Source organism: Archocentrus centrarchus, chromosome 21 (genome assembly GCF_007364275.1).
Source record: "Archocentrus centrarchus isolate MPI-CPG fArcCen1 chromosome 21, fArcCen1, whole genome shotgun sequence".
Taxonomy (NCBI): domain Eukaryota; kingdom Metazoa; phylum Chordata; class Actinopteri; order Cichliformes; family Cichlidae; genus Archocentrus; species Archocentrus centrarchus.
Genome location: NC_044366.1, coordinates 24,978,223 through 24,994,300, shown reverse-complemented (window position 1 = coordinate 24,994,300; position 16,078 = coordinate 24,978,223). Strand labels below are relative to the sequence as shown.

The 16,078-nt window shown below is 39.1% G+C and overlaps 1 protein-coding gene across 1 annotated transcript; it reads left to right on the top strand.

Moving 5' to 3' along the window:
* The first annotated feature begins 5,851 nt into the window (after positions 1 to 5,851).
* gpr183a (G protein-coupled receptor 183a) lies at positions 5,852 to 10,846 on the top strand. The gene is made up of 2 exons (XM_030758190.1): positions 5,852 to 6,132; positions 8,090 to 10,846. The coding sequence occupies exon 2, from the start codon at positions 8,113 to 8,115 to the stop codon at positions 9,208 to 9,210; it is 1,098 nt and encodes a 365-aa protein (XP_030614050.1). The 5' UTR covers positions 5,852 to 6,132; positions 8,090 to 8,112; the 3' UTR covers positions 9,211 to 10,846.
* The last annotated feature ends 5,232 nt before the right edge of the window (positions 10,847 to 16,078 follow it).

The following is a 16,078-nucleotide window of genomic DNA, read 5'->3' as shown; positions in this document are numbered from 1 at the left end:
ATCCTGAACAACAACCAGAAATAAAACAACAAACAGAACTTCACAAAAACTCAAAACACTGGGCCACCGGCCCAGGATACTGGCAGCAAAAAAAAAATCACCTGACAAAAACTACATTACGCCTTCTGGTTATTATTGGCTCTGAAAAACCCATTTCATAGCCTATTAACTGGCTAGTGCATTTTATATGGCAGGCTAGACCCTCCCATTTTGATTAACACCTCATTCGGCCAATCATGTTAAGAAATGGGTTTGCTAGAGCCAGTGATACTCAGAGGGCGTCACGTAGCTTTGTCAGGTGATTTGGTGCAGCCAGTTACATGATTGGCAGAATGAGGTGTCAATAAAAATGGGAGGGTCTAGCCTGCCATATAAAAGGGACTATAAACGGCCCGTCAGCGGGCCCTGGCCAGTTAAGGGGCTACGGGTTAATGAGATGTAAGTAAATCAAAAATGACCCTTAAATTATTTTATATATTACACATAAATAAAAACACTAGTAATAATAATAATAATAAAACTGATAATTCTGATGTTTTTGATTCTCGATTCTCCAAAAACATTTTTGCGACTAAGGAGCACACTTTACTCGACACTGTTGCAAATGACTACATTTATTTGAGCTGTGCTCAGCAACTGCACTGAACATTGTATGAACCTGATTCAGACCGGGTGATGCCTAAATTAGGAGGAAAGACATCATTTATAACACCAAACAATGGGGTTGTTCAAAGTAGAGCATTATTAACTCATCGAAAATGGTAACTACATGGTAACAGAAACACTATCCAGTGTGAGAAAATAACGTGAAACAGCGCTTATCTGAACTCGTATATGGTTTAATCTGACAAGAACCCACAAACCATATGTTTACATACTGTATCAAACTTTGCAACATGTTCCAATAGAAACATTCTCACGCTTGCTCTGTCTTTGACTGCAAATCTTTTTTTTGTTTTTCTTTTTTTTTCTATATACTGCATAGCATTGCTGCTCTGGGTACTCTGACTGCAACAAAGATATTGTTGCAAGATTAATTAGTTTATTCTAAATAATATGCAGGTGTAGATGCAAGAACATGATGGGGTGGCAGTTCACCTTTCACCCAGTTTAAGCTTGAATAGGCTTCAATTATGGCAACATTAATTTAGAGTGGTTAAGAAATTGGATGGATGGATGGATGGATGGATGGATGGATGGATGGATGGATGGATGGATGGATGGATGGATGGAATTTTTGGCATAACAAATAACCTGCTTGAATTAGGTTGTTTTATTTACTTTTACTCTACTTGCTTGGTTATATATTAATCAGCGTTACATCATCATCATGGAGGATAACATGGAATAGTCAGAACTGCTTTAATTCTTCATGGCACAGACTCAACAAGGTGCTGAGAACATTCCTCACAGATTTTGGTCCATGTTGGCATGATAGTGTCACACAATTACTGCACCTCCATGATGCCAATCTCCTGTTCACCCCAAAGGTGCTGGATTAAGATGTGGTGACTGTGAAGGCCATTTGAGTACAATGAACTCATTGTCATGTTCAAGGAACCAGTTTAGGATCATTTGAGATTCGTGACATGGTGCTTTATCCTGCTGGAAGCAGCCATCGGAAGATGGGTACACTGTGGTCATAATAGGAAGGGCACGGTCAGCAACAACACTCAGGTATGCTGTTGTGTTTAAATGATGTCCATTTGGTACCAAATTGTGACAATAAAATACTCCCCACACCACACCAGCAGCAGCAGCTGGAATCATTGATACAAGGCAGGATAGATCCTCACATGATGCTCCTCTGCATATCTTGGTCATAACAAATAGTTATTTGGGTTACTGTTGCCTTCATACAAGCTCAAAGCAGTCTAACCATTCTCCTCTGAGCTCTTGCATCAACAAAGTTTTTACACCCAGAGAACTGCTGCTCATTTTTCCCATCTTTGTAAACTTTACAGATAGTTGTGTGGGAAAATCCCAGCAGATCAGCTGTTTCTGAAATATACCAGTGTGTTTAACAACCACCCCACATTCAAAGCCACATAAATCACCTTTCTTCCCCATTCCGATACTTGGTTTGAACTTTCACCGGGTGTCTTAACCATGTCTACATCTCTAAATCCATGGACTTGCTGCCACTTCATTGGTTGATTAGAATTGTGTGCTAACAATAAGAACAGGTGTACCCAATAAAGTGAGAGGTGAATATAATATAATGTAACATCATATATTATTTAAATCACTTATTTGAAGGGATGCATATCTTCCTACTTTTGTGGCACAAATGTAATTGATCAAATGATTCCATCAATACTTTGCTTTCATTGAAATGAAATCAAATCGCTCATCATTATATCCATCCAAAGATGAAAAGACTTGTTTTTCACTACCCTTCTTCTTTCCGTTCTTCTTCAGGAGACATAAAATGAAACAGCACAGGACACTCTTATCTTTGGGATCACAGTCAAACCAGCTGAATTTGTTAAAAAAGCAGATTTAGTTTGTTTGTTAGTTTGTTTGGCGAGGATGTTATCAAAGAAGACACTTCAGGGAAGTACTTTGCAGGTTTAACTACCCGAACCTACTGTATGCAGGACCAAAAACAAAGTACTGAACTTGTTGGTTCTTTCTTAGTTGCTGTGTGTTGATCTTGCAGTACTGTGCAAAAGTCTTGGGCCACCCCTCATTTCTTTATGAAAACGGTCAATAAGCACAGTGACTTATCATAACGTGCCCTTCAGTATATGAGGCAAAAACAGAGTTTTTAGAAAGCATGAAAGTCACGGTGCGACCACCTTTATTCAGCTTTACATGGCCTGAACTCTGTTAGCCATTTTTCTCATAATAGCTTTCTTCAGGAATAGTTCTTCTTTGGATGTTGACTGCCTTTTGCTCTGTTCTCTATCAGCACGTTCCCACACTGCTTCAGTGTTGAGATCCGGGTTCTGATAGTGTTCCATTGGATGCTTTCACTGCACTGGCAGCATTTTTTTTTTCCCCCCTTATGTTTCAAATTTAATTTTAGTTCAATCTTTCAAAGATGACACGCACATACAGTATTTCAAGTGATTTCCAGTTCATGTTCATTTCATTTTCAAACTTTATTTTGTATCTCCCTGAATTCCATGCAGTTTGCTGTACACTCTGCATGCACAGATGGCGACTTAAAGCTCTTTAAAGGCGTTTGTTTTCAGCACGGGCTCTGAATTTACAGTCTGAATTTCTATCTCTCTCTTTTTTTTTTTTGCACAGCAAAGAGCTGTAAAGACATTGCTGCCATCATGTGACTTATCTATGTTATGATGCAAGTGCTACAAACTGAGTGTATTGTGTGCGAGGCTTTGAACTACTCATGTCTCCCCCCACCACCATCACAAGTCATCTGAATCCCTCCACCTGCAGTGCATTCCACTTGCCAGAAGAGAGCACTGCTCCTGAATCAGTGTTCATGGGCTCACAGACAGAATTGGATGACCGGCCAAATACAGTAAAGAAAAAGTAGTTGCGACATTACAAGCAATACACGTGTGTACAAACAGTGAGAGCGCAGTCATTGCAACATGCTCTCTGCTCTGCGCAGAGTCATTATCACATTGCATAAAGCTGCTGTCGTCTCATGAGGCCTGTGGCCCACAAGCCATTTGATTGCTATTAGGTTTAAATGCTGTAAATATCTTTAAACGTGCCATTGGGTGGGTTTGAAGTATGGGATTCAAAGCTGCTCAGAACCTTGGGACACGTTCTTAGGCATTCAGCTGCTTTGAATAAAATAAGCTTTGAATGAAGAGGGAAAAGGAAATTTTATACAAACCACTGTTGTTGTCCCATAACTGAACTAAAGTAAACTCTCAAATATAAAATCAGATTATATAAAATAGTAGTTATTCTCATGGGATCATTGTGTTACTGAGTTGTCTTTTTTGTTTCAGCATTAAGATGAACAGCCACAGTAGCTTCCTGTTGCTGTCGCAATATACACTAAACCGCAGGCCAAACACGCTTTGAAAGCCTGCCATTGGACTACTGATAAGTTATTTTATACAATTTTACACCAGTTTGTGGTAACAAAAAAAAAAAAACCCTTGTACACAATGAGTGAAGCAGCCAGTCCAATCAATACGTGGTATTTGTGAAGAATTGTAGACATGCACAGATTTGTTTTTACATATTTAACAAGGGCAGAATCCTCTGATATCTAAGATTTTATTAATATAAGAAAAAAAAAAGCATTATGATCAAATAATAACAATAATATAAACAGTTCTGAACTGGTCATCAACCTTTTGAATACACTGACAAGCAACACACGAATTACGCCACTGGCTGCATGCTGTAATAGACTTTCAGTGTTCGGCCACAGCGATGAAGTTTATGTTTCATAACATGTGACTCAGGAGGAAATCTCCATCAACATGCACAGGATGTGCAGAACTTGAAAGTCTCAGGAAAAAAAAAGATCAGTTTCTGAGTTTCTGAGTCTTTTGTTACATGCAACTGTTTTTGCTATCACAAAAAACTGCCTGATATCTTATTTATAAAAAAAAAAAAAGTCCCCCATTTAGAAGAACAGAGTGTTAAGCCATTATTAGTCACTTAGCCTTTGCACTTGCCCTCAGGATCTACTATGAATAGCAATTGTAGCTTTTTGTCTGTCATCGACGGGTGTGATCCGGCCCGTCCTTGTGAGTCAGACTCACAAGGACGGGCCATGAGGAAGTTAACTGCTTCCTCTCTCGCTCACTACCAGACTTGTTTTGAAGGAAGAAAGTTTGCGGTCAAAAAGAAAAAAATATATATTTTACAAATAATTCTATTTAGCGCCCTTTGAGAAGTCGCAAGGTGCTGCATATAAGAGCTGTTCTTGTGCTTTAATTATTATTTGCAGCTGAAAAGGTCAGAACATCAGACTAAGTCCTCCCACTCCCAAAAATAAAAGAACTGAATAGTTGAATGGAAAAAGAAAAGGTGCACTTTGCGCTCACGACCATGCTTTTGCTATTATAGCGCACATCCTGCAGCTGTACACATTCACACTGAAAGCAATATCCTAAAGGGCGGTGGTGATTTAAAGGTGTGAAAACCACAGGATCACTTATGTTCGGTGTACGATTAGAGAGCTCTAATTCGAACCTGGTAAAAAATACTTTTGACTTGCAATGACTTTTGCTTTATGCTTACAGAAAATCTATCAGTACAGGTGTGTCACATCATTTTTTTTCTCTTTTTTCAGTAATATATCAAAGCATAACCACATAATACAGTTAAGCTAGTCTCTGATCTCTTACCAAAAGCATATTTGTGATTGCCACATTGCCTATATTTGCCTGCAGGGGGGGGATTCTTTACTTCATTTGCATTGTCTCAGATCTGAAGTTCGGTTTGTCATTACTGAAAGTGAGCCTGAGCTAATAACATCAAAGCCTTGGCATGTTTGGAGCAAGGGGGAAGTTCCTCATTCAGCTGTCACTCATTTGTATAGTCTAAGGGGAAACTGATCAGAAGCAGAGGAATGAGCATGAACTGAATTAAGGATTATCTGAGAGAAGGGGGGAGAGTCATAAATAACTAAAATAATAAATAAATCAAAATGCTGACCATCTTAGTTTTATACCTGAACCCACATCCTCCCGTGGGTACACACATGGGTATAGCACGCATGTGAAACCTAGATTTTTTCCTCTCGTCAAAGTCACAGATGGCTCACCCACCCACATTTTTTTATAAACCACCAGTGCCAAATGAAATGATTTGCTATATTTTGAAGTCACATGAGCGACACTGGGCATGTTAGTGGGTGTCTCAAAAGATGATCGCGTGTCAGGCAGCACATTTGAAAAAGTTGAGTTCAAGCGAGTAAGGGGCAGGACGCAGGCAAAAGAGAGAGAGAAAAACAGAAAGAGAGAGAGACAGAGGGAGAGCTAGAACAGGATATTTTGTCACCATGGTTACCGTCATAAGATACCAATCTTGATTACTCTGTGTCATGTTATTTTTCACCCAGGGCAGCGCGGCGGCGGCAATTCACTCAGGGCAGCTCTAATGATTGAGAAACTTTCAGCAAAAAGTTGAACGCCTGTTGAATCAATGTGACTTCACATCTGAAGAGCAACATATTCCATCTGTGAGGTAAGCTTCTTCTTCTTCTGCTTCTTCTTCTTTTTCCAAACTGGAATTTTTTTCTTTATTGGGTAAGGGTGAGCATTGTGTGTCTGTTGACTAACTTAAATCTATTTCAGATGACAGTTTAGCTTAGACCAGATTCATTGTGTGAAAACACGCCTTAGACTAGAGTAACACAAGTACTGCACACAAACGTCTCACACTTATGTAGTAAGAATAAGAAATAAGAAACTGCTTTAAATAAGTGTGTTTTTGAGTAGTTTGCAACAATACCAGTACAATCTTTATCCTCCATTCTTTCTGGTATTTAATTTGGGAAGTTCAGAAAAACACTATCCACTGTCTTAAGATACTCACGCACGCACACACACACACAGACACACAGACACACATGCGAGTGTGCACACACACACACACAGTTGGCTTTCAAATTTGTGTAAAACCATTAAGCAGTTATTGTATGTTTTCCCAAAATGCCGTTCAGCTGCATTAGTGGGCCAGGAAACATGTTCTTTCACTGCCCATGCGGATGAGCAGATAGCTGTAGTCAGGGCAGGTGTAAAATAATGTGACATTACAACTGCCCAGCATTCAAGAGCAGAGCACCATGGGGAAGCTGACTTCCTCCTGTACAAGGCCAACTAGTAACACCACTTTTTTTTTTATTGTATGTGTGTGTGTTGTTCATGTGAGAGTGCTGCAGCTGCGTTCAGAATGGCCGTTATGCAGAAGCATTGTTCACTGACTTCCTTCATTGCACTCTTAGCGGCACACATGATGCCAGACACGTCCCGTGAGTCAGAAATTTAAACTGGGGGTTGTTAACAGTTTGGAAATGAATGTGAGTTATACCATGTTGCCTGGTAGTCATTTTTGATACATAGAAATATAACAGCAAATTCATGTGTGAAGAGAAAATATAGTCAGAATGTTAAAATTCTAATGAGGGCACTAGTTTGTTAAAACAGCAAACTGTAACTGTGTGTTTAACTGAAAATTGAGAAGAGTAACACACACCGATTAAAATGGAAAAATCTTCATGTCCTCCTCATGCCAACAAAAAACACCTGATCGGGGCATAAACACACAACTTTTGGAGGTGTTCTTTGTACAATGGAGCGTGATGTCAGCTCAGCATCCTGTGGCTCCTCTGGGTTGATTGGACTGTGATCTGGGGTGTTTGAAGGTTCGTTTATCACCTGCTTAAACTGACACAGTTTTTAGGGTCACAGTGCAATTTATGTAACATCAACATGAAAAACAGGATTTATGATTTTTTTCCGGGTGGGAACGTTGCACAATAACAAGACAATCCAGATACCCCACTTCGCCAATCTGTACTTTTCAACACCTGAAAAAAGTGTAAGTACTTCACAGTTCCAGTCCGTTACCCCTGCATATCAGATCTGAGCTGTATCTTTTATCAAATCTCAAACCACAAGATGGCACTACACACCAAAAATCCACGTGGACTGGAGAGCAGGTTTCTTTACAGTCAACTCAGTGTTAACTCTGTCTGAGATCAGATCAGAGGTTTCTGGGGGGGGGGGGGGGGCTTGCAACATAAACATACAATTTTCTTTTTTTTCAGTCTAACTTTGTAATTTGTTATAGTTTAGAAACCAAACATAATTTCATTTACTGACCAATGCATGCACAATGATGATTTTGTGGATTGTGAGGAAACGGACTTACAAAACATACTATGACTTCTTTTACTTCCCTTTCGAAAGCATTGACTTGTATTTGTAACCCTCCATGCGTTCTCATACCAGCACTGTACTCGACAAAAGTTTCAGTTCATCATAAAGAGTCTCAGCAGCTCTGTCTGTTGTTTTTTTTTTTTTCTTTAATTTGATGCATACAGGGGAAAAAAAAAAAAAGACTGGATATGAATGCAAAGTAACAGATCATTGCCTGAGTTTAAACAAAGTTTTGATTATATTTTTTTTCCTTTTTGCAGATTCTCACCTAAATAAAATTAAGATGGCTCTGACCACAGACTCCAACAGTACCAGCAACTGTAGCACCCTGTACGATCATCGAAAGTATGCCAGCGTCCTCATGCCTCTTTTCTACAGCATTGTGTTCTTTGTAGGACTGTTTGGGAACTGCCTTGCCCTCCATGTCATCCGTCCCAATCTGAAGAAGATAAACTCCACCACCCTGTACTCTCTCAACCTGGTCATATCCGACATCCTCTTCACCCTCTCTCTGCCTCTGAGGATTGTCTACTATGCTTTCGGTTTCCACTGGCCTATGACAGAGGCTCTCTGTAAGATCTCAGGCCTTATCTTCTACATCAACACCTATGCTGGAGTCAACTTCATGACCTGCCTCAGCATTGACCGTTTCATCGCTGTGGTCTTGCCTCTGCGTTTTGCTCGACTCAGGAAAGTCAGTAATGTGCGCTACATTTGTGTTGGTGTGTGGCTGCTGGTCCTGGCCCAAACTCTCCCCCTGCTTACCATGAAAATGACCAACCAAGAACCGGATGGCTACATCACCTGCATGGAATACCCCAACCTTGATCACGTTCCACATATTGCCACTATACTGATTGGTGCAGTTTTCCTGGGTTATGTTATCCCTTTGGTCACGATCCTGGTGTCTTATTCTGTCTTGTGCTCCAAGCTCCACTTAACAGCAAAAACCAACCATCTAACAGAAAAGTCCGGCAGGAGCCGCAAGGCCATTGGAGTGATTTGCTGCGTGTCCATGGTGTTTATCGTCTGCTTCAGCCCCTATCACATCGACCTCCTGCAGTACATGATCCGCAAGCTGGTGTCGAAACCCGACTGCAGCCACCTCACAGCCTTTCAGGTGTCGCTGCACATCACTGTGTGTCTGATGAACCTCAACTCCTGCTTGGATCCATTTATCTATTTCTTTGCCTGTAAGGGCTACAAGAGAAAGCTCCTGAAACTCCTGAAGATGCAGGTCAGCATGTCTTTCTCCAGTGCAGTGAGGATGTCACCTGAAGGTTCATCCAAGGACTTTCTTGATGGTAACAAGATCCAACTCAACAGCTCAACTATGGGTACAGTCACAGAACAGAAGCGACGATCCCAATATCAAGACTAATCTGAAGAATTAAGCCACGGAAAATTGCACACAATAAGAGGAACCTTTTTTTTAAATTTTTCTCAGGGTTGTTTTTTTCACAGATAGTTCCTCAAATAAACAGGTTGACGTTTACATCATAAAGAATGAGTTCTCAAAGAACATTTACAAAATAGCTGAGACTTTGAGAAAGAATCTGTTGCAGAGCAAACACGGAGAATGGGAGGAAGCCACAGTACCCAGAGAGAACCCACACAGGCACAGGGAGAACACGACACAGAAAGGCCCCAGCCTGGATTTGAACCAGGGCCTCCTTGCTGTGAGGCAATGTTGCTAACAACCATTTAGATATTTCCTCCTTAATTTTAGCGAACTGTTCATGAAAGCAGAGCTTATTGCAGCTACATAAAGAACATGTTTTTTCTAGAGAAGCATGCACGTATCCTGCATGTGGAGCCTGCTGGAGGTTGACAGTCGAATGAGCATCAAACGTAACTTCAGCTTGCAGTGAAAAAAATAGTGAATGTCTAAGAAGTATGAGAGGAATTAAAGTCCAGCAAACTGCACTATGACTTGGAACAACATTTTCAAAAAGGATTTTCCGACTGAGCGGCAACCTCGGGTCAGATCTGACCCTCACAGTGATGCTTCTATGAACTGAAAAGTATGGCACAAATTGATGTCTTACAAGTTTCATACTCAAACAGAATCATACTTCAAGTGTAAATTTCCCCCCCAAGTTTCAGTTCAGCTTTCAGGTGTGATAGTTCAGGGAAATTTGTTACAACGGTCTGCCAGCCTTAAATGTTTGCAGAAGTGCCATATTTAATATTTGTCTGTTTGGATGATGATGTATTTTTATTCAGTAACTTGTAGATGGAGCTGCTTTTGTGGGGGTTTTTTTATTTAAAGACATTTGTAATGATAGTCACACATAATAATATCGTTATTACTTTAATTGTTCTGGATATGTTTAGATAGTCATTGTTTTCTGTCTGCGCAACAGTTTTGAGTACGTTCCATCAGCAATTTCGTATGTGTCTTGTTGGAGTTGATGGTCTATAATTTTAGGTTTTAGCCCTCTGTAACTGCACATGTGTGGACCGCATGCATCAGTTACCACACAGAAAGGCCATGGGGGCAGCAGTCACAAAGCTGTATGCCACTTCCAGCCTAATATTTAAAAAAAAAAAAGGATGCTAGAAACACACTGCGCTGCCTGAAAATCTAAAGAGATACGGCTGAAATCATTCCACTGTGGGGCTCACTGTGGCTTTCCACTTCTCCCCCACTTTCCCATCATGCCTCTCAGTTTCTGTCACAAGCAGCTAGTTATAAAAACTATGTAGCTTTGAGAGATTTGAGATATCCATCTCAAAGTCCCAGTACTGCAGTACTCTCCAAAAAAAAAAAAAAAAACAAACAAAAAAACTGGAGGATTAGAAATGTCTAAATGCAGCCAGTGGAATAAGGGTCTAGAACCATTATCAAATATCTCTGACTGGAATTACATGAAGAGACAGTAGCTACTGAGAAAACCTAAATCTGCAGAAAACTGTAGCAATGTGATAAAATGCTGATATGCTTTTCTTTTTTCTTTTTATTGCATTTTGTGTGACTATAATTGGTGAATAAAAACTCTTTTGGTGAATAAAAACTCTTCACTGCATTGTTTTGTTTGGGTTTTTTTTTTTGTTGCAATTTTCACTTTAATGCTTAACACACTCATGCAGTACTGTACATAATAAATGGTTTATATTAATTATGAATATGGGTCTGGATATCACTGAGATTTTTTTTTTTTCCAGTTATTAAATCAGCTTCTTGCTAGAGGCAAACGGTAACTCTGTTTATAGCAAGCGAGTAATCTGAGTCACTATCTGTGAATCGTTTTCTGTTTCCCATTACCTCACAAAACTGAAACCTTCAAGCCTGGCGTCTGTCACCAAATTTAAAAACTGACTAATTATCAGTGACTGCTGTCAGATCTTTAGCATTTTATGAAACATTTTATGAATCTCGAATTGCCTAATGATTTCCAAGTGAAATAGAAGGCCATGCGATGGTGTCGGGTCTGGTTATTATTAACCTCAGTGTCCTCTGCTTCAAGTCAACCAAGATGTACTTTTATCAGTGCAGCAGCAGATATTTTGTACATTTCAACATCTGAGGCAGTAAAGAATAACGGAATATAACAGAATATTCTACACATCCATTATTTAACATTCATGTAAGGATAAGTACTAAACTATCGCTCTGACGAATAATTAGTAGTTTGAGTAATTCTCTGGCTGGGTAACCCAAAAACTTGGACTGAGGTTGTAGAGAACATGTAGTGGTTTTTTTTTAAAAAGAACAGTTGATCTGTGGTGGAGGGAAAACTCTCATCTCTCACATTGCACCCTGCACTCATCTAAAAACCGCAGTGACCTTACACCTCTCTGCATAAAGGGCACAGAGCTACTAGTGAATGTTGGCATCAAAAAGACTGTAAATTCTGAGAGCTGGTTCATTTTTACTGTCTTTGCATTTTGGAGAGGTGTAAACATTCCATTTCATTTGTGACGGAGGCTCTGATACAAGTGTGCGCCGTGCGCAACAAGAAAAAACAACCAGTGTGAAGTTCATGAGCGCTCGGGTGCCAAGACATCAGCAAAACCACTGAGCACCAGCTGTGATACCAGTAAACAAAGTACAGTGTTTTGAATTATTTGAACTTTGGAATAAAGGTTGGTTTTATCAGTTATTAATCAACAATTTTACATATGAACAAATGCTTTAGTTGAGTGCCATCAACTAAAAAATATCAAAGGTACACAGAGTACACTGTAATCGTGTATCGAAAAATCCACTGAGAAACTACTAAGTGCCTTAGTAGCTGTATGTGTGCATATGTGTGGCACCAAACATTTGCATCTACAAATTATAACACAAATGTGTGTTGTTTCCTGTATAATGTGATATGGCAGATTAAACTGGTTTCCTCATTTTTTTTTTACAGCGTTTGGTCTGCTATTTCTCACTGATTTTCATATATATATATATATACTTGTGTATCAAGTGTATCATATTTGGTGAGTGAGTTTTTGAGACCTCTATGTCATCAGCGTGATGTGTTCTTCCCAAAAAAAAAACCCTGAATAATTTCTCAGTTTAAACTGTTTGCTCATTTTTTTTCTAGATTCAGATAAAATGTTTGTTCTGTTATTTTTTCAAAAGAGAAATCTCAAAAATATTTAAATTTATATATAAAATGGGTTGTTGGGTTATTAAGCAATAATTATGGAAGTCACACTGCCATCATTTATCCATCAATCTAATTATAACAAACATAAGTTAGATAAAGCCTGATGAGCCAATCTGAAGACAGATTTGCTGTTGCTGCGTCAGAGCCCCCTCTGGATGTAATCTGATCTGTAATCAGTTTGGATCAGCAGTGCCATGTGAAAACCAATCAGCAGACAAAGATTTTAAAAATAATAATAATAAAGTGAGCCCGTTGTTTTATCTTCTCTGAGTCTGCTGGCAGTGAAAGTAGTCCAACAGGTAGTAAAAATTACTTGGTGCTGCCACGTCTGCACAAACCCGATTTAATCTCTCAGTTCCAGGAAATGCGTTCATTTAGCATTTGTGAAATCAGGAGGAGAACAAGTAAAACACCTAAACCTAGACAAAATACTTAGAATGCTATCTGATGCATAAATGTCATCAGATAACAGAGTCAGAAATTAATCACATATTTACGTTAGCCATCTGTGTCATTCTCATGCATAAATGCAAAACAGCTTTTATGTTTTGGGATTTTACACTGCTGATTACAAAATAAGATTGTGTGGGAAACTCTGATGAGTGCATCTGCTTTGGCTGACCTTTTTTTGTTTACATAGGTCTGATTACATTATCAGAAATCTTTGCATTTGCACACGGTCTCTTTTTAACCAGTAATGTGTTTGCATTTACTTATTAACGCACATTCATGGCAGTTAAGCAAGACCCACAATAGTATATCTATATATTTGTTTGCATCATGGCCTTGTCATATGCTTTATTTTGTACGTTTACCTTCACACATTTAGCTCCACTGGATCGTGTCCTCTGATGATAGTGCGGTTGCTTTGTTTGCAAATAACACTGTGTTTCACACATATAATTGCCAGCTGCTTCATCCTGCTTTGTTTCTGTCACTTTGTATTTCTCAGGGAGGCTGAAAGCATGAAGAACTCAACATAAGGTTGAAATCATGGCCATACATGCATTCAGATATAGCTAAATATGGAGGTTGTTTAGATAGTGCTGTATAAATTGTCAGGCAATGGATGGATTGTTAATTAAACTCAAGTGGCAGCATGGTGTTGTAGCGGTTGGCAGTGCTGCTCCACCCAGCCTTCCTGTATGGACTTTCCATGTTCCTACTGTGGGTTTTTTTTCTGAGTAGTCCATTTTCCTCCCACACCCCACAGACAACAGAAAGTTTTTCTAAGCCCCATGCCCAGTAATACCCCAATAATGTTTTAAAAAGTATTAATTTATTAAATCAGGTTTTATGATTTTTTTTTAATTTAGCATTTTCAGAAATTCAGTTTACAACGTTGTGCAGTGAGGGGTACTTCTTGAAGGAGACTTATAGCCTTAGGTGAGATATCTCAAAAATATGAGGAGAAACGGAAGTAGCAGGGATCCATGGCCCCCATTCTACTTGGACAGTACATCACACCGGCCAACAACATGTGAGAACAAAGGAAGATGGAGAGTTCCTGGGCGCACAGGAACACCAAAAGCAATGTGTATAAAAATATAATGTGGACCTCTGTTTTACAGCATAGAAGAACTGTTTGGTGAAGTTTCACACACAGGATGACAGCAATGTCTCACAACATACGAACCTGAGCCTACATCAGATCATATGGAAATATGTTTCAAATGTTTTTCAGTTCTTTGTTTCATCATTTGTTGACATTTTTGGAAACACTTCTGGTGTTTTTATTGCTCTGTAACAGTTGCCGTGTGATCTATGAACTAATAATTTTCTCTGTAGTTTTGTACCTTTGTTGCACAGCATTGCCCCTGGGCAACGAAAAAATATCTTGGGGGATGTCTGAAATATAAAAAAACTTGTTTTGGCAATAAAATGGCCCAAAGTGAATCAATAATTCTAAGTGGGCCATTGGTGTGAATTTAAGTGTAAATTGTCTTGTAAAAAGTGTAAAGCGTAAAGTGTGTAAAGTGTCTGGCTCTGTGTTGACCCTGTGTTGACCCTGCAGGAAACTGCTGATGTGTACACGCTCTATCCTCCCTCTCACCCAGTGATAGCTGGGCGAGGCTCCACGATGACTGATATGAACTAATCATTAATCATTTTAGAGTTGATGCTATTTTGTCATATGCTTGTGTAATATAAAATAGTTTATTAACTATTTATTAACTAATTATATCTTGTATCTAATAACAACAACATTCTGATCAAACGGGCACATTTTGTGAACTGTTATGTTTGTTTGTTTGTTTTTTTTAATAATTACCAAAAGTTACCGTTTAGTGGACCTGTGGTGAAAACAGGTTTGTAAAGCCTTAAATTTATTAGGGAACTGCCACAAACAAAATCTGATACATTGGTGTGACGCTGTCTTTGATATAATAATAATATGCACATCGCACAGACAATCAGTACAGGTCACAGGCTGGGTGTTTTGTAGTATTTCTTTTCGGCCTCTAGAGGGCAGTGTAAAACAGTGAAAGAAAGGTGGTGATAAACCAAATAAAATGAGCTTCTCACAGGAGCCATATATCAATTCTAAATGTAGACAGAAGCTACAAAAGAGGATCTATTAATCTTTTTATTGAAATATTACTTTAATGCTTTTACAAAAATGGCGTAGTATAAAATAGATAGTTTAAAAAGAGAGAGGGGGGAGAGAGATTATTGGTGTGTGGATATCAGTATAGAAAAAGTCTAAACTGACTCATTGTTAATTATACAGGTGAATAATTAAACATGTACTATAGATTTGAATACTGAGGCAACCACATGACAAGTATCAAAGAGAGGAAAACATCACACAGACTGTTGTCATAACAACATATTGCAATGAACACAACGTGCCATCTGGTGTGAGATTTTTTTTTTAAGATACATCAAGAGGACACGCCGATAGATAATTATTTCCCAGGAATAAGAATTAGACTGAATGAGCTGTGATCGAAATATAGTACTCAAAACATCGGCTGACAATAAAAAGACGCTCAGCATCAAAGCTGACAAATCTCTATAACACAATTATAAATGTGTATCGGGGCAATACATAAACACCTTTTATGGGAGTCACAAAAACAGCAATGAGTAATAGAGACAGAGTCTATTTTAAGCTCTGTGAATCCAGCAGTGAGGACATCAAGAGAAGAAGTTTTGTTTGAGTCAAACGTCCCGATTCATAGTTTTTACCAACTTTACGCACACATTAATCAGACGCATTAATCTATATTCAATCCAGGTCCACACTGACCTTGAGCGTTTCACCTGAGCTATGTGCTTTGCATCCATTAAGTCGATGTGGTGTAAAACCATCTCCCAGCATCAGCGTGAAGTGTCTATTACCACCGTCTTATTTCCTGTTTATATGGCAACTGCCTCAACATCCTGTTTTTAATTACTTCTCTCCAGCAGCAGATGCTTCTCGCAGCAACCTGCTGTGGATTACTCCCCTGAGAACTAATGTGCTGTGACAGACCCCACTTTTCCAATCAATAACTCGCCCTAAATCTGCCATCTCTCTGCCTGCCAAACACACTCCCACTTCTAATGGCACATCATTTTCTTTAAGGGGGTGTAATTGCAGACTGTGGAAAGCTGTAGCCCTTTCTGTTCCAACCACGCAGACAGTGCAAAGGAATC